The sequence below is a fragment of the Drosophila persimilis genome, unplaced genomic scaffold, assembly GCF_003286085.1.
Source record: "Drosophila persimilis strain 14011-0111.01,24,50 unplaced genomic scaffold, DperRS2 tig00000002-arrow-pilon, whole genome shotgun sequence".
NCBI classification, from domain to species: Eukaryota; Metazoa; Arthropoda; class Insecta; order Diptera; family Drosophilidae; genus Drosophila; species Drosophila persimilis.
In genome coordinates, this window is record NW_020825289.1 from 3,111,087 (window position 1) to 3,128,087 (window position 17,001).

Genomic DNA, 17,001 nt, shown 5'->3' on the forward strand with positions numbered 1-17,001 from the left:
TGATGTAATTGAATTTTAACCAAATTCTGGGGCACTCGATCGAATAAAGATTAATACCGGCTTTGTTGCGAAAAACAAGAGCATAACTTCGGTTTATACACTGTAATTCATATTCTTTAAAAAAGGATCGTCGTGTTTGCCGACTATTTCCGATTTAAAAATGTATCCCTCTCACCAACAACATCAAATTAAATCTCCCCAGGAAGAAAATTGGTAGCTACATTTTCGTTGTATGGTTTATTGAAATCGTTTCAGAGTTTTACATATAACTCTTCACATTTCTGTAATCTTCAATAGCCTCAAGCTCAAAACGTACGTGCCGATATACAGTGGGATATTCCGCCATTTCAGCTTGAAAAATTAATAACTTCTGAACGAATAGAGATATTTTCATGACATAAACATAATTTGAACGGGAAATCTTTAAAATCTTTATTTTTTCGAGTACACGGTGCTAGGATATCTAGAAGATCTGATCGATTTGGGGCTGTATACACTTTTAATAATAATATTTTTTTTCTGTTTCCTTTTTTCAGCTTTTGAGGTTCTATCAGAGGCTGTGTTATTTTTATCACATAATTTAAGTATCTTTCGCCTGGTATTAAACTTTGCAATTCTGAAACCCTGATAAATGTAGCTATAAATCGGACCCAAACACTTTATAGATTAAGCTTACCGTATACCTGAGGCTACAACGCTCTTAAATTATTCTGACTGCTGCAATTGAAATGCTTACTGGTTCTGAATCGGCCCAGCGGTCTCGCAAGCCCGTGTTCATGGCTGATGCCGCCTATGCCATTCTGTCGACACAGCCCAAGCAATTTACTGGTCAATTCATTGTCGATGATGAAGTGCTTGGAGCAGCTTGGATCAAAGATCTCATTAGCGGCGCTGAGCAGGGAACCTGGTACTTGGACTTGAGGAATGGAACAGAGTTCTGCGACTATTATATTATTATATACATTATATACATTATTATATTATATATATTATATAATTGTATTATATTTCGTAGAGAAAACAAACGAAATGACAAGATAAATAGTTTAAAACACATTTTGATTGTATTGTGCAAAAGTAAAAAGTACTTAAAAATACATTCCTAGGATTGTACTAGGCTCACCTGTTTTTTATGTGTACAGCCATACCTCTGGCGGGTACGCTGCCGTTCGTAAATTGTGGGGAGGCGACAGATACTACCTCGAGAATGTCGGGATGGTAGCAAAACACTAGCAATTAGGGTCCATTGCATTGACAAGTTCACCAATGTCCGTGTTCGCAAAGAACAAAATCGTCGTCCGAAACTATATTTTAATTATTCCAGTTAAACAAGTGACTGGCCGGGCGCAGGCCTATTTGTGTCGCCACCAACGGCCAGTCGACACTCCTGCCCGGCTAATACCTTTCTTAAAAATGCTCCTTGATGTAGGAGAATGGTTCCTACGGAGAGAAAAATTAAAAACAATTGCCTGAAAAAGTAAAAAAAAACATAAATTTTCTGTATTCGCATACAAGAGATTCGTAATAATACTTACAAGTCAATTACAACTTTAATAGAATACCATAAAGTTTATTATTGTTATTGGAGGGGTTTCGGGAAAGCAAACAATTGGGTGACGTTAGTATCGTATAAATATTAATGTCAATATTTTTCAATATTTATTAGTATTTATAATGTATTTATACGACGGTACATTACTCAAAAACAAATTGTCTTTGGTAAAATGTAAATTTTCTGTGTTAAAATGTCACTTAAAATCTTTAAATGTAAACGTTTCTTTGCCCTGCATCCAAATTTAGAAATCTAAAAGCCACAAAATTCTATAAAATTAAAAAACTGTAAATATGTAACCATATGTAAATTAATTAAATTTCAAGATTCCAGATGACATTCCTGGCGAAATGAGGGCATATTAATCAGTTGATACGACAACTAATGAAGAGGATGTCGTGAACTATCCACCGGAATTTTTCAACTCACTTGATTTTCCAGGATTGCCGCCTCACAATCTTAAACTTGCCAACTTTATTTTGATATTAAAGGTTCAAATTTCCGTGTAAAATTTGGCTCACACGTTTCCTGGGGATTTTTAATCCGAGTTCTGCCTTGATTTTGTTACAGCTCAACATACAACAGGCAACATTCTGCATCCCATACCCTATTGAAAAGGATATTATAGAATTGCGGAAATATTTGTCATCTAGGCTCACATGAATGCAGAAACTAGTTAGGTTCATCTCATTTTGAAGACCAAGAACGAGTATCGGGATCAGGATATGTACATAGGAAACTAATCAAAATTCATGAATAGGGTCTAAGACATATCAATTTGAGAACATTTTATTAATTAATTACGGTTTAATTGGAAAACAGCATCTTTATGGCCACACTCCGCTGAAAAGCAACAGTCTTCAAATACCAGCAACATTGATGGACAACAATGCGACTGTTTTTTTGTTGAGCTTTTTAACCTTGTTTTAGTCAAAATACAATAAATGGGAGTACTTAAAAGTAGTTAATTTTGTAGAAAATGTATTCATCAATGCGATATAACAATGTGGGCAGGGCCGAGGGTTTTAGTTAGCCGCATTATTCAACGGAATATCAAAATTTAGCAACAGGAACGATCTCTCTTAGGTTTTTTTTTGTTTGACCATTTTCGCTAAAACCTCTTTTTACGCAAAATGCAATAAAAGCAAGTGTTTAAAATAAACCAGTCAATTTAAAAATAGATTCAATAATCGGATAAAATTATGTGGGCATGGCTAAATGTTCTATATAGCTAGTAATATTCCAAGGAATACAAAAAACGAGGAATATGTAAAATAGAACTTGAAGTCGTCAGTATATTTACGGTACATTTTTAAAATGAGGCGGTATATTTTGGTATATGAAAAGATGAGAAGGTATATTTGACCAATACGTCCGCGGTCACACTGACGCCAACGTCGCGCCGTGAGGTTGTTTTTTTACGTTTTAGTTTTAAGTTTAGCGCGTTTTTACCCGATGCCGGTGTCGCCCAAATAATGCTAGACACAGCATAAAGCAACGGTGAGAGTGGCACTTTTGCCGATTACCATACTCTGGGCTGTCAGTTATTCGTGTGACTTCTATTTAGGCATAACTTTAAACGTTTAAGAACCCGCAAACACACGCAGAAGAAAGTGTGGAAAAATGGGTCGAAGTCGCAGTCCCGCCTCTCCAGCCCACAGAAGACGTGAGAAAGAGCGCACAGAGAGAAAAAAGAGACGCGAACGCCGATCCAGAGAAAGAGAGGCGCAGAAAGAGAGCAGCAGCAGCGGTCGTCGTGACCGCGATCGTGAACGCGAGAGGAGTCGCAGCCGTGACAGAGATCGTGCGCGCGGAGGAGGACGGCGTTCTAGGTGAATAACAAAGTGTAGTGTACCAAAAACCAAGCCAAACGATAAGTATAAAAAGTAATATCCCCAATATTATTTATCCATACACATTATGTATTGGTAATGGGGGTGGTGGGGCATAAACACGGAAAAGTTACAAAATATCGATAGGGATTCAATAGTTTTTCCACAAGAGCGCTATCGAGCAGGTCATCGGTTCTTTTGCAGCTCTGTCGGCGCCCTAAAAAATTACCACGTGAAGTGAAATTTATCCGAATTTCATCACAACGTCGAACAAAATCACTGAAAATAGTATAAAGCATATCTAGAAACTAGGTAGATTCGGGCTCAGTCAAGCCGAATACACACCACTCCACTCAACAAACACAGAAGAAGAACCGACTTTAAAAGACACAGAAAAAATGGCGCTTCGCGTGCAATTCGAGAACAACGATGACATCGGCGTCTTCACCAAACTCACAAATACATATTGTCTAGTCGCCATTGGCGGCTCCGAGACCTTCTACAGTGCTTTCGAGGCCGAATTGGCCGAGACCATTCCGGTGGTGCATGCAAATGTGGGAGGCTGCCGCATCATCGGACGCCTCACTGTCGGCAACCGCAACGGGCTGCTGGTGCCCAACTCGACCACAGACGAAGAGCTGCAGCATCTGCGCAATAGTCTGCCAGACGCCGTAAAGATCCAGCGGGTGGAGGAGCGTCTCTCAGCCCTGGGCAACGTGGTGGCCTGCAACGATTATGTGGCCCTTGTTCATCCTGATTTGGACAAGGAGACAGAGGAGATTATTGGGGACGTCCTCAATGTGGAGGTCTTTCGCCAGACCATTGCCGACAACACCTTGGTCGGCTCCTACACTGTACTGAGCAACCAGGGAGGCATGGTGCATCCCAAGACGAGCATACAGGACCAGGACGAGCTGTCTTCTCTGCTGCAGGTTCCCCTCGTAGCTGGAACGGTGAACCGTGGTAGCGAGGTCCTCGCGGCCGGCATGGTGGTCAACGATTGGCTCTCCTTTGTGGGCATGAACACAACAGCCACAGAGATATCGGTGATTGAGAGCGTCTTTAAGCTGAATCAGGCACAGCCGGCTGCGGTGACAACCAAATTACGCGCGGCCCTGATTGAGGACATGTCCTAGGCGGACATTCCGTTTTAATCAAACCCTTATATATGTACTTGATCTAAGCGATATCTTTGTTATCTTCTATACAATGTCATTTAAGAGCGCAATGCGAAATACAAAAAAGCAACACGAAACACATTAGATCCGTTTAGTCAATATGTTGTTTATGCCCTAGCTATGATAGACATACGATTCCATACGACCCTTTAATGAAGTGCCCGGACTGGTTCTCGTTCTTCTGGGTATCATATTTCCTTTCCGTAATTAAATAACAAATTCCAATTGCACAGCCCGATGCAATGCGATTCCAGGCTGCCCCAATTAATTGTCAAGCTTTTCTCGACCCAAGTGTAATCATCTTTCACTGCAGAACGAAACTGTCACTCACCAAAGCTGAAATTCCCAATTTGCAGATCACGTTCGAGAGGCGGCGGCGGCGGTGCTGCTGGCGGCGGAAATAGCAGCAGCAACAACAGCAGCTCCGGACCATCAACGTCCAGGCGAACCACACGAAACAAAGCAGCGGCCGCTGCAGCAGCTGCTGATCGTCCCCAGATTAATGATGCCGATCTGGAGGGTAAATCGCCGGAAGAGGTTGAGATGCTCAAGACTATGGGTTTCTGCACGTTCGACACCACTAAGAACAAGAAGGTCGAGGGCAATGATGTCGGTGAAGTGCACGTAATCCTCAAGCGCAAGTATCGCCAGTATATGAACCGCAAGGGTGGCTTCAACAGGCCGCTCGATTTCGTGGCCTAGCTGTCGGAGGAGTCCTTTTTCGCTCCTTCGCTGCCCTGGCGGCCACTACCAACCAAACTAGTTTGCTACGATTTTTTACTTGTCCTCGTTGCACGCCTGCCTTCGTTGCACGCACGGGGCCGAGCGACGACGGACAAAAACCTGCAATTTTATGCAATAGACCGGTTTACAAAATTCTCCAATTTTTATCCCAACAAAAATTTCCACTCAATCAACCAAACCTCCCAGCAACAGCACTACACACACTCATACCTCAGTTAGTTATTTAGTAGTAGTATATTTAGCCAGAAGTGCGCCTTTGTTATAAAGTTACCACGTTAATTTTACAACAAATATCTGAAGCTGAAAGCAAAGCCCCACAAAAGCCCTATCCTATAACATAATGCAAAATGTTCGAGATTTGGGGAGTCTGCTTTCAGTTGCATTTGAGGCGCACGACGACGATTGATTTTTAAATATTTCAAAGTAATTAACAATTGTTCTTGTTGACATCACATCATTTTGAACGGAATACGAATTAACTGAAGGCCAGCCTGCGCCTAAAATTCACAACAGCAAAATTTCCAAACCACACACAGACAATTACTTAAAGTATTTGAAAACACACACCCGAAACAAACCAATCCCTATTTCTCCTGATCCTGATCCCAAAACTATCCCACAAAAAACTCCTCCATACGCTGCAATAGTACAACTTTTACAACCAAACAAATATATATCAAATATATATTTAATATATATGAAATTAATTATATACACACACACCACAAGTACCTTATCCTGATGATCCCCCAGATAAACCGAACAATAGCCATAGCAATTTGTTGAAAGAAACGTTATTTGTTAACAATCAAAATGTTGTAATTAAACCAGTTAATTCCGATTTAAATCACAAGTGCCAACGCAGATCAGGCAGATCAACGCTTAAGATGATTCACCTTTTATATAAACATATTTGTATGATCATTTTGTACTCTTTTATAGGACTATTAAATCTACACATATGTATTTGTATGACAACAAACAAACTATTATAAGCAATAGTGACAGTTTTTTTCTACTTTTGGCAAATACTATTTATTGGAAATTGAAAAACCTTTGGCCCACACACTCACTTATTTCTCCATTATCTGTAGCCCTTAACTATATCGAAATTGCAGGGATTATTTCTTATTTTATATTCTCCTACTATAAACTGAACGAAAATGTAAGAAAATAAAATCGAAACATTTATATCATTCAATATTTTTGTATTTATTTTTAAAGGAACAAATTACAAATAAATAAATTTACTTTAGTGGAAACTTTCTTGGATGAAAAATCTTAAAAAAGAAAAATGGATTTAAAAAAAAAGTCAATGGTTAAAAGGTAATTTCGATTATTGATCCTGACAAAATGGCTAGAACGTGTCTATACATATGTACATAAGTACATAGTATCCCAGCTTCGATATTAAGACCTATATTACCGGGATTGGCCATATGCACCTTTGGTTGAATGAGACATTCAGTTATGATGTTCACAAAAAATGAACTAAAAGTTACATTCGGTCATTACGGTTTGTGTTTAAATTTATTTTTTAATACATTTTAATACATCCTTTTTGAAATTTGATTTAAATTCAAATACATAATGAAATGCTTAGAGAATTTATTATTACATTATCGAGAAGGAAAACAATTATGAACACAAGGCTTTTGCAACAAAAATGAAAGTGTACGACTAAGGTTTAAGTTAGTTATTGTTAAGTTTCGTTTACAGTTTCCATATTTAAGAAATACATGTTAAGGTGCCATAGCACGTGGAAACTGGCTTTGCTTTTAATGCTGGTATTAAGTGTGGAAAATCTTTTTTTTTGTGCGCAGAGCAGAGGACCTGACATGCTGAAAGTATATGTGAAAACGATTTGCTTTGAAAAATGCGATTTTTTCTCGATTCTATTTCAGTTCGTTAGTCTTTTGCTGCTGGTCCAATTACTGAGACCGACTGGATCTAATCCGCCTTACGAGGTTTGCGCTTGCGCACTTGGTCTGTCTTTTCGAGTTTTTCTGGAACGGCATCGCCACCCTGCTGCGCTACTTCTTTGTCGGTCTTCTCCGGCTCACCATCATCATCGGCTTCATCGTCCTCCTTCTCGTCTTCCGGCTCTTCTTCGTCGACGCTGTCACGCTGCTGCTCCTCATCATCATCGTCGTCAGCCTCGCCATCATCTTCGATTTCCTCGGTGGCCAGATCTTCAACGCCCTCAGCTAGATTATCCTGAGACTCGGAGAAGCTCTGTCGCTGCGATTTCTTGGGTGGATACACAAAGTCCACAAGGCACACTAGCAGCAGTCCCAATGCAGCTCCAACGAAGATGGTGGCGATTGCAAACAGAGCATAGGAGCCCCATGTGGGCAGTCCATATTCCTCTTGAAGGCGTCCGTTGAAGTCCTTAAAGAGTTTTTGCGTGTGCTATTAGTATATGAACAACAAACACGAAGCAATGCAGAGAGCAAAGACCGGAATTATGAGTCAATTAGCAAATGGGAATGGAACGTAATCAGCTCTCAACACCAAGGGTCAGTTGGCGGTGATAAGCTTCCGCATCCCGCATGCAATGAACTGATGTGTGAGAAGTAGACATAAACACAGTGGATTGCTCATCGCAATTCACTTAAGCAGGTGAACGTACCTTCAGGGTGTGCGACAGTTTGAAGAAATAGGAAAGCACGGACATGTGTATGGTATCAGGCTTCTTCCAGGCGGATAGCGGCTCAATTTTCTGCCACTGCTGCTTCTTCACAAAGTACAGCAGAGCGTCCCCGTCGCGGGCTCCACGATACGGACGGAATTCGCCATCTTTGACGCTACAAAGGATCACATTATATGATACTGTTTTTTTGGTCAGTTATACGGTTAGATTAATGGCTCACTGATAGATGGTGGGCAAGGCTGTGACAAAGAAACGTCCGCTGAGGGATGGTGATGTGGTCACATCGATTTTGGCCACCTCCACTTTGACATCTTTCGCAACGCGTGCAAACCGCTCCCAAGTGGGTCCCAAGTTCTTGCAGGCCGGGCACCAAGGGGCAAAGCTGAAAATACATATTAAAACAGTTGCCTTGGAGAAGTGCGGGAGTGTGGGAGGGGTTGGTGGGAGGAACGGGCTCTGGAATGGGACTGCGTCACCAGCATGAGTCTGCACTGCGTACAGAAAGAAACAAAGAACGGTATGCAACATTCCACAAAACCAGCTTGCCCGGCGTGGTTGTTGTTGCAAGCTTGTTGCCGCATTTACACGCCGCATGAGGCCCACCACACACCGGACTGCGACTGCGTTACGTCAGGCGGGGAGCGAGGTGAGGATGGATGGAGAGCAGGGAGTCTCATTTTCTAACTCACAATTCAATCATCCATTCTCCCTTGAGCATCAAGTGCCAATTATCCTCGTCCAGTTCGATTATCTTGCCACCTGGCTGCAGTCCTGCCTGCGCCGTCGACATCAATACCGCTATGACACATGACGCGGCCACAAGCTGTGAATTACACTGCATTTGTTTATTTTCTTTTGCGGGCTATGTTATGCGTGGGACGTATTAGTCACACAATATGTAACACTTGACGCAACGAATTTAAATGGCTATTTTATTTGCTAAATTTTTATTCAATTTAAAATTCAAACAAAAGTAAAAAACTGCGACGCCGACCAGCAGTATGACCGCGGGTTTATCGTTAAAATATACCGTCCGACCCTCAGAAATATACCAAAATATACCGTCTCATTTAAAAAATATACCGTAAATATTCTGCCGAGTCCAAGTCCTATTTTACATATTCCTCGTTTTTGATATTTCGTGGTATATTACTATTAGCCCTGCCCACCTAATTTTATCCGGTTTTACTTGCTTTTATTTTATTTCTATATACCGTTGAAAATAAAATTTAATAGATTGATGAAATTTACAAAATTTTCCATTATATACCGATATACCGTAAGTATACCGTCGGTTCAATTTTGACCTCAATACCGAAAAATATTAAAAATACCGTAAGCGGTCACCCTGCCGACCAGTGCGACTGCGGACTTATTGATAAAATATACAGTTTGACCATATGAATTATACCGAAAATACGTCACAAATTTCGAAATATACTGACGAATTATTTGTATTTAAGTTCCATCATGTTGCTCGTACATTCTTTATCTGCTCCAGCTCCAGAATAATATCACGTCGATTTGGGAAATGCATCCATGTACAGTATATAAACCTAGCATGATTCGATAGTAGTTCAATTCATAATCGCCGCCCACCAGAACGAAATAAACCAGCAACTATCGATATACTTAAATTGCGACATTGCTAGACAGATAAAAATAAAAACAAAGAAAAACTACATCAAAACATTGAAAAACTAAATTTGCCTCTCGCTCGATTTGCTCGCGTAGTCTGCCAACAACATGGCTAATAATTATCTGCAGCCAGTGCACAATTACTTTGATGACGTGGACCGATTCGAGGATGTCGATGATGATTTGTTTCTGAAGAACAAGCGAACAAGTGCTAGCAGCCACAAACCACAGCAGCGCAGCACCAACCCGTTCGAAAACGATGATGACGAGGACTCTACAACCTCTTCAATCTCAGCTCAGAGGCAGGCGTACGCAGAGAAGAGACGAGCAATAGAGCAACGTACTCTAGACTCGACGGAAAAAAGCTTGGGTAATAATTTCAGAAAAGGCTCGCCAATTAAGAGGCGTTGTTAATTGATCACACACACGAAAACTCTAACAGGTCTGCTCTACGAAACCGAGGAGGTTGGAAAGGCCACGGCCATAGAGCTGGCCAAGCAACGGGAGCAGTTGGAAAAGACCTCACATCAATTGGATGAAATCAACTCGACCTTACGCTTTAGCCAGCGTCATCTGAATGGTCTAAAGAGTGTATTCGGTGGACTGAAGAACTATTTGTCAGGCAATCGAGATCAGCCAACCTCGGCCACGGCCTCGCCCACGGCCAGTCAATCCTCGCAGGAAGCCAACAGTAATGTTAACGCTGGAGTCTTCGGGGGATCATCCGCTCCCATGTCACCCTCTGAGCCCTACGATAACCATCCAGTAAGTCGGATCCGCGGAGAATCCAGCAGTAAATATCAGCCGACGACTCAGGCTGGCAACCCTTTTCAAGCTCAGTTGGACTCAAATCTTGAAGATATGTGTGACAATTTGTCGCGCTTGAAGTTTTTGGCAACTGATTTGGGCACTGAGATTGAATCGCAAAATGAGCTACTGGACAACATGAACTATAAAATCGAGGATGTCGACCTGAAGATGACCAGGCAAAACAAGGATATGAATAAATTGCTAAAAAAATAGTTTTAATCATCTTTATTGAATTCTTTATTATATTTATAACATAGTCATAACATATCTCTCGCATAATGAATGACCAGGCCATTGCAAATGCATTCCTCATTTTAGTTTTCAGCTTCACTTATTGAATAAAAAGTTCATATAAACGAAAAAAACAAACCTTTTTCTAAAAAATTGGTTGCCCAATGGAAAATATTCTCATTTCCGCACTGCACAAAAGGTAGAATTGTTTTTTTTCGAACTAGGTCTCGAACGGTCTGCATCACTGCAGCTGATCCGAGGGAGGGAGTCCGAGTCCGAGGGACTGGCGCTCCAGAAATCCAGGCAAAGAGAAGAATAAATCCGTTGATTCCACGTAGATTGCTTGCAGGGGTACATAGAACACTTGGCCGGAACCAGCACTCCCCACATAAATATCACTTCTATCCGTCGCCTGCGACTAGAAACGGTAAAAGATTTTCTAATTATACTAGACTACAAAATTAAATTTTTTAATTACTTTTCAAATACACAGATACATTTGGGCCGTTAGAAATGTTTAATGAATCATTGGTTTTTCTTGGTGTGGTTTTATCTATTCGTTCTATGAACTGGGACATCTGCATATGTACTCAGGAGTACTTAAAAGTAGCTAATCGTGTAGAAAAAAAAACTTTGTGGGCAGTTCGACCTTTTTTACATTACATTTTTTTGTTTATATAAAAAGTTCAGTAAAAGGGAGTGGCTAAAATTAGCATATCTTGAATAAAAATCGAGAAATACGGTTTCCCATCCTTGTCGGAACGATTAACCCATTGTCGCCCAAGGCGGTTTCTTAATATTCCACCAAAAATAAAGAAAATTGAATCATATTGGCGCTGTTCCAGCTAAAGATATCGTGTGTGTTTTTTTTTTTGTAATTTCAGAGAAAAGATTTATTTTCCGCGGTTTAGCTCAATTTGTTATCCTGTTTAAATAAAGAGGTCATAAGTGGGCTAAGGTCGTTTTTTTATCGGTATATACTTGGTATAGTTCTGAGGGTGTCACTGTCTAGCGCGCATTTTTTTAATTATACCAAACAAGTTAAAGTTGGGAAAAAGTGTGGAAAAAATGGAAGATAATTTTTCATATTGCACTCAAATGCTCAAGGAACCACTGCAACTTGGGTAAGCATCGAAATTTGACACATTTGCACAATCATGTGCTCACTAGACGCTGCCTCTTACTCTTCTAGAAAACTCGTTGGCTCTGGCTCACAATTTGAGGTAGAACAGTCGCCATTTGGGGCTGGCGATGATGATTTTAATGTCGACGAAATGGAAGATAGTGATAACGCTCCAGATGTTGATGAAGAAGAGCTCGCTTCTCCATGGACCCAATCGTTCGAGGAACTCAAAAAATTGATGGAGCCGATCAATGAGAACATTTTTAAGCGCATCACACGTGAGGGGCACCAGGGCCGAGGTCTGGTGCCAGACAAGGCACGTGTCGCTGTGCGCTATAGTGGTTATTGGGAAGGCGAGAGTTCTCCTTTTGATTCTTCATTGATGCGCCGCAATAAATTCTATTTTGAGACCGGTGCAGGTTGCGATGTGCTAGAAGGCCTCCAGGCTGCTGTACTTACCATGCGCCCATATGAAAAAGCCGAATTTATTATATCCTATAAGTTGCTATTTCACGAGATGGGCTGCCCGCCGCGCATTAAACCACGTTCAGATGGACTTTTCAAAATCGAAGTTCTTCACTTTACATTGATCGGGGACTCAGATGCCTTCGCGTCAATGGCCGCTGTGGATCAGGACAAGTTTGCAATAGTTTACCCCAAGGCATTAGACATGCACATGCATGGCAAGGACTGTGTGAAGCGCTTTCGCTACCGCAACGCCATCACTGCCTTCGAGCGGGCCGTAAGCTCTCTAAACTATTGCCGCCTAGCCAATGATGAGGATGAGTGCAAGCAAATCGCTCTGTTGATCACCCTCAATGTAACTATGCAACTTGTAGCGTCGTGGCTCATCCCCACTTATGTGTTTTTTCTTTTTTAAACTTTTCCAGCAAAACTTGATGATCTGCTACAATAAATTGCATAATCCCAAACGCGTGTGCATTACGATGAAAGCCTTGCGGCGTCTCACTGAAAATAAGCCTTCCTGTAAGGCCCTCTACCAGGAAGGTTGCGCCCTGTCCGCCTTAGGCGAATATGAGGATGCTCGGTGTATTTTTATGCAGGCTCAAGCCAAACAGCCCGATAACAATGAGATCAGTGCTAAGATTACTGACCTGGACAAGAAAATCAAAAAATACAAAGAGGCATCTCAGGACATTTGGACTCGTGCGTTGTCAGGCCAGAAGTTTAAAGAAGTAAAGGATGAAACCAAATGTAATCCCAGTCTTGAAGAACTTGTGAAGGTGCTTGAGACTTCCGAAAAATCGTCGGTGGAATTTTTGCGGGGTGCCTATATAAACTCGGACATTGTAATGTTATCCAAAATGGCCAAGGAGCACAAAATGAAACTAACGGTGTCTGCTATTGACGAGAATGAGTTGACGTTGTCCAAGCTAAATCTGCACTGATGTGTTTCCCATTGAAGGATTAATCCATATAAATAAAAGACATACAACCAAATTCAATATTTTACATTAGTTCTAGAAGAACTTAACGTTTATGTTGTACATACTGAAGAGTATGAAAATGAAATGTTTTATAAATACGAGTACAAGAATATATTTACTTTCTGTTGGTCAGAAAATGTCATCTGTTTTTGGAATATATTTTGTTTTTAAGCTGAAGCTCTGAGGACTATTTATTACTTATTTGATTGAATTTATATTCAGGTAGTCACATAAATGAACAGTTTGTTGTGTTTGGGCTGTGTACAAAGTGAGAAGAATGATTTACGTGTAGGAAGGTGGATGACTAACAACGTAGATATATGTAGGAGTAACTATTTAAAAATTGGAGGAATGACGATTTAGATCCTCAACCTTAAGATGTGTATCCTTTGGATTTTGCACTACCAAAACGGTTATCTTGCCATCAGGTGTTAGCAGGACCTCGTGGAATCTGGTACGGACTCGCAACATGGTCAGGAGCTGTGGTGGCTCCATTTTTGATAGAAATGCCTGACACTTTTCACGCAAATTCTCATAGAGACAGGCATGTTGAAGTGCGTCTTGGCGTTCCATTGACGTTTTGATCGGCACACCGGAACGATTCATGATTAGTATTTCTTCAACCCCTGGCTTTTCCTCTAAAAGTCGGTATACCTCATCAATATAACTCTTGGTACGCTTGGGCTGTGGAATTGGCGATTCGTTAGTTGAATTATAATACTTTGAGGTCTACATTTGATAGATAGGTATGTGCAAACCTCAGTTTCGGCTGCCTGCATTGTGTGTATTATATCTCAGAGCTCTACGCTTTGAGATCAGCTGGTAGCTCAAAAATAATGAATTTACTTGTTTAAATCAACTATCGCTAAGCTTGCTACATCATCTTTATTGGTATAATTTAACACTATAAAAAGTGCTTAGGCATACACTCCATCTACTCCATCAGCCCATCGTTTGGCACTGACTTTCGTCATAAATAAAACCATTGCTAGATTAATCAACAACAGAATAAATAACAATTTAAGTCTCATCTTAGCTGCTATCTTTAGTTACAAATATTTTCGTACGAAGTCGTAAACAGTTTTTGTATTATCAACAATTAGCACACACATTTTAAACCATGAAAATGGAATTATGACTGGATTGAATGGAGTGAAAACTCAAATTTTATTTAAAATTTAAACAAATTTTGGCGGCTAGTTTCAAATTGACCAAAATTTGTTAATGCAAGCAGTTTATTTAAGTGTGAACTGCTTGCTCAACAAAATTCACAATTTTCCGATTTCTGTGGAGTGACCTGTTTGGTGCTGCGCGTTGAGTCTCGCAGACTCTTTTGATGACATAGGTTCGAGACCGCCCGGAGACAAAGACTCAAATATTTCATTGCGTTTTTGAAATGAATCGCTGAGAGCGGTGCCCCTCTCTTTGGCCGGGTTAATTTTACAATAATTAATGCCGTAAATGCAAGAGGAGGTAGATTGATTGAACAGGTGGGAATTCGCCTTCGGTGCCCGTAACGGTTGTCAAATCCGTGGGAAAACTATCATCCTTGTTTCCCTCCACAATATTTTGAACATTTATTTACGAAACTCAAAGAGTATAGGCGTATAAGGGCAAGGGTGGGCTGGCATTTATATTTCTGACCCGATATCTGTTCTTGACGCCTAGTTCTCAGAGGCAGAGAAACCAAATTTTGTGTGTAATGGGTCGCGGTTTTCTAGTGTGATGGTTGCTGTGACGCGATTTACAAACTAGTAAACTTTTCTAGAGATCATGGCTAGCTATGGGGGATCTTTCGCCCAGGGCTATTTGCATGGGCTGGATCTTTTAGTTGTTCTAGTTAAACACATAAAAAAGATTTTATTTGCCAACCTGGCGTTACGGGTTACAGAAATCCAGTCGATTGTTTCATATGTATAGCCGCGCGGATTCAGGTGTTGTTATTTCGAGTTTACCCACCCAACCATGTAAACACTGCTCTTTTATTCCGTGTTAGTCCTTAAGCCTTAATATATTCTCCTCCCAGTACCCCATTGTAATTACTTTACTCCAATTAAATATCGACTAATCTTCATTGTATTTTCATTATAATAATCATACATTACAGCCTGTCAGCTTCTGGCGTTTTGTGAGGATATGCGCCATCGAAGTTACTGAGCCATAACTTGGGAAGTGTGCCGTCTCAATGATTGTACATTATTCAAAAATTCCGAACTTCTCATAAAACGATTTAACACGATAATAGCTTGATTCTAGGGGTTTGATCAACTATATGTATAGGAATAAGAATTTATGTACATACATATATGCATGGGTTTTTTCTTAATATATGTATGACGATGAGAAAATTTAAATGCAAAACTAAAATATTATTATTATCAGCAATCAGTCTTGTTGGTGGCTTATAATTGGTTCTCTATCGCTGCAACGAACCTGCATGCAAGTGGGGGTTATTTAACTGTAACTGTATGGAACAGTAATTAAATGTTGGGTCTTAAAACAGGGCTTAATTCTGGAGAGCACTTATAAAATTTCGGCACGCGAATTGATATATTGAGGCGGCCTTGGCATGTGCACCATGCCCCCTTAACAGAATTAACTGATATTAGCCGCATGTGCGAAAATTCATTGGTAGAGTTTGGTTACCTGATGGAAGGGGCTATGTAACTTGCTTTTATTTTTTTGTTCTTGCTTCGGTTCCCTCTATTAATATTATTCTTAGGGAACGCTCTAAAGCACAAGGGCTGGATAATACAACCGAGATAACCTAAAAAACATATCTACATATGTACATATATTCCATAGAAGATGAGACGGACACCACATTTTGGTTCCCATGATGTCACTGTCCTGTATATGAGCAATTGATCGATGAGCATCACCAAGTGATGGTCTACTCACAGATTCGCTTGGGCTTTCGTACTGTCTTCTGGTACGACGTTGTTGAAGGCTCCCTCGCTGGTACGACGTTGTTGAAGCTCCCTCGCTGTCGAGAAATAGAGATTACTTCATGGAGTGCCGTTTCCGTGGATGTTGTAGCCATGTAAGTATTTATAGGTGTTGTCAGTTTTAGCCTAGTTTTTTCCATGTTACACCAATTCTTTTGAGGTACCCCACCAAAGAGTTGCTTTTGAGAGGATCTTTTGTAGCCTAGCAAGTTCTAAAGTAGTTGTAGACTAGCTTTGTAGTCTGACCAGTGTTACTCTTAGTTATCACTTTTAACTCTGTTGAAAAAGAGTTCGGCATCTTCTGAGTAGGCCATCTACTTGTTTTGACCACCAGACTACCCTAGGTTTTGTTTCATACCTAGCGTTGTTTCATGCTTCCGTGAACCTGTTGTGTGTCTGGATATATTGGTGATTTAGAGGGGAGTAACTCCGCCAAGGTTGTGCTATATATTTTGATAAATATAGTCAACAGTTTGTGGCTCTCGAGGGATGGTATCGCCTCGACATACCTGTGTTCTGAGAAGGAGTGGTCCTCTAGGACTTTCCAGCTCTTGAAAGCTCGCCGCCGTGTTGTTGCCGGATTTTGCACTTATTTTGAGCTGATTGTAGCTTGTAAGTTGTAACTTGTAGCACAGGCCTTCTCTCCTACATTCTCAGGCTTCTGGATTAGTACTACTTCGCTTTTAACAGAGTTAAGAGGGTCCTTCCGGAATTTTCCCTACTCTGCTGGGAACTCCAGCGCTCATGCCAACTTGTCATAACAAATTACAGACAAAACAAGGTTGTAGACCCGATCTAGTAGATCTCCTGCCGATAATTCGAATTTGCAAAATCTTTAATCGGC

The 17,001-nt window shown here is 40.7% G+C and overlaps 6 protein-coding genes across 6 annotated transcripts; 4 read left to right on the forward strand and 2 right to left on the reverse strand.

Moving 5' to 3' along the window:
• Window positions 1-2,971: 2,971 nt before the first annotated feature.
• On the forward strand, window positions 2,972-6,507 carry LOC6590915 (U4/U6.U5 small nuclear ribonucleoprotein 27 kDa protein). The gene is made up of 3 exons (XM_002015370.2): window positions 2,972-3,052; window positions 3,120-3,384; window positions 4,919-6,507. Exons 2-3 carry the CDS (start codon window positions 3,176-3,178, stop codon window positions 5,262-5,264), a joined length of 555 nt encoding a protein of 184 aa, XP_002015406.1. The 5' UTR covers window positions 2,972-3,052; window positions 3,120-3,175; the 3' UTR covers window positions 5,265-6,507.
• On the forward strand, window positions 3,602-4,646 carry LOC113565095 (eukaryotic translation initiation factor 6). The gene has a single exon (XM_026985659.1). The coding sequence runs from the start codon at window positions 3,783-3,785 to the stop codon at window positions 4,518-4,520; it is 738 nt and encodes a 245-aa protein (XP_026841460.1). The 5' UTR covers window positions 3,602-3,782; the 3' UTR covers window positions 4,521-4,646.
• A 406-nt stretch (window positions 6,508-6,913) lies between the features above and the next one.
• LOC6590916 (thioredoxin-related transmembrane protein 1) lies at window positions 6,914-8,862 on the reverse strand. The gene is made up of 4 exons (XM_026985234.1): window positions 8,649-8,862; window positions 8,180-8,341; window positions 7,939-8,113; window positions 6,914-7,697 (listed from the first exon to the last, which is right to left on the reverse strand). The coding sequence occupies exons 1-4, from the start codon at window positions 8,798-8,800 to the stop codon at window positions 7,257-7,259; spliced, it is 930 nt and encodes a 309-aa protein (XP_026841035.1). The 5' UTR covers window positions 8,801-8,862; the 3' UTR covers window positions 6,914-7,256.
• Window positions 8,863-9,655: 793 nt separating this feature from the next.
• LOC6590917 (synaptosomal-associated protein 29) lies at window positions 9,656-10,626 on the forward strand. Its single transcript, XM_002015372.2, has 2 exons — window positions 9,656-9,967; window positions 10,040-10,626. Exons 1-2 carry the CDS (start codon window positions 9,706-9,708, stop codon window positions 10,618-10,620), a joined length of 843 nt encoding a protein of 280 aa, XP_002015408.1. The 5' UTR covers window positions 9,656-9,705; the 3' UTR covers window positions 10,621-10,626.
• Window positions 10,627-11,682: 1,056 nt separating this feature from the next.
• Window positions 11,683-13,333, forward strand: LOC6590918 (inactive peptidyl-prolyl cis-trans isomerase shutdown). Its single transcript, XM_002015373.2, has 3 exons — window positions 11,683-11,762; window positions 11,831-12,581; window positions 12,652-13,333. Exons 1-3 carry the CDS (start codon window positions 11,707-11,709, stop codon window positions 13,168-13,170), a joined length of 1,326 nt encoding a protein of 441 aa, XP_002015409.1. The 5' UTR covers window positions 11,683-11,706; the 3' UTR covers window positions 13,171-13,333.
• Window positions 13,334-13,393: 60 nt separating this feature from the next.
• LOC6590668 (dynein light chain roadblock-type 1) lies at window positions 13,394-14,037 on the reverse strand. Its single transcript, XM_002015374.2, has 2 exons — window positions 13,968-14,037; window positions 13,394-13,893 (listed from the first exon to the last, which is right to left on the reverse strand). Exons 1-2 carry the CDS (start codon window positions 13,986-13,988, stop codon window positions 13,546-13,548), a joined length of 369 nt encoding a protein of 122 aa, XP_002015410.2. The 5' UTR covers window positions 13,989-14,037; the 3' UTR covers window positions 13,394-13,545.
• Window positions 14,038-17,001: the final 2,964 nt, after the last annotated feature.

Coding starts and splice junctions, on each gene's coding strand:
- LOC6590916 (XM_026985234.1), bottom strand. CDS start 8,800: ATGCAGTGTAATTCACAGCTTGTGGCCGCGTCATGTGTCATAGCGGTA. Junction 8,342..8,648: donor GGAGAATGGATGATTGAATT/GTGAGTTAGAAA, acceptor ATGTATTTTCAG/CTTTGCCCCTTGGTGCCCGG. Junction 8,114..8,179: donor GCCTTGCCCACCATCTATCA/GTGAGCCATTAA, acceptor GATCCTTTGTAG/CGTCAAAGATGGCGAATTCC.
- LOC6590915 (XM_002015370.2), top strand. CDS start 3,176: ATGGGTCGAAGTCGCAGTCCCGCCTCTCCAGCCCACAGAAGACGTGAG. Junction 3,385..4,918: donor GGAGGAGGACGGCGTTCTAG/GTGAATAACAAA, acceptor CCCAATTTGCAG/ATCACGTTCGAGAGGCGGCG.
- LOC6590918 (XM_002015373.2), top strand. CDS start 11,707: ATGGAAGATAATTTTTCATATTGCACTCAAATGCTCAAGGAACCACTG. Junction 11,763..11,830: donor AAGGAACCACTGCAACTTGG/GTAAGCATCGAA, acceptor TTACTCTTCTAG/AAAACTCGTTGGCTCTGGCT. Junction 12,582..12,651: donor CTCTGTTGATCACCCTCAAT/GTAACTATGCAA, acceptor AAACTTTTCCAG/CAAAACTTGATGATCTGCTA.
- LOC113565095 (XM_026985659.1), top strand. CDS start 3,783: ATGGCGCTTCGCGTGCAATTCGAGAACAACGATGACATCGGCGTCTTC.
- LOC6590668 (XM_002015374.2), bottom strand. CDS start 13,988: ATGCAGGCAGCCGAAACTGAG. Junction 13,894..13,967: donor TGCAGGCAGCCGAAACTGAG/GTTTGCACATAC, acceptor CCAATTCCACAG/CCCAAGCGTACCAAGAGTTA.
- LOC6590917 (XM_002015372.2), top strand. CDS start 9,706: ATGGCTAATAATTATCTGCAGCCAGTGCACAATTACTTTGATGACGTG. Junction 9,968..10,039: donor CTCGACGGAAAAAAGCTTGG/GTAATAATTTCA, acceptor AAACTCTAACAG/GTCTGCTCTACGAAACCGAG.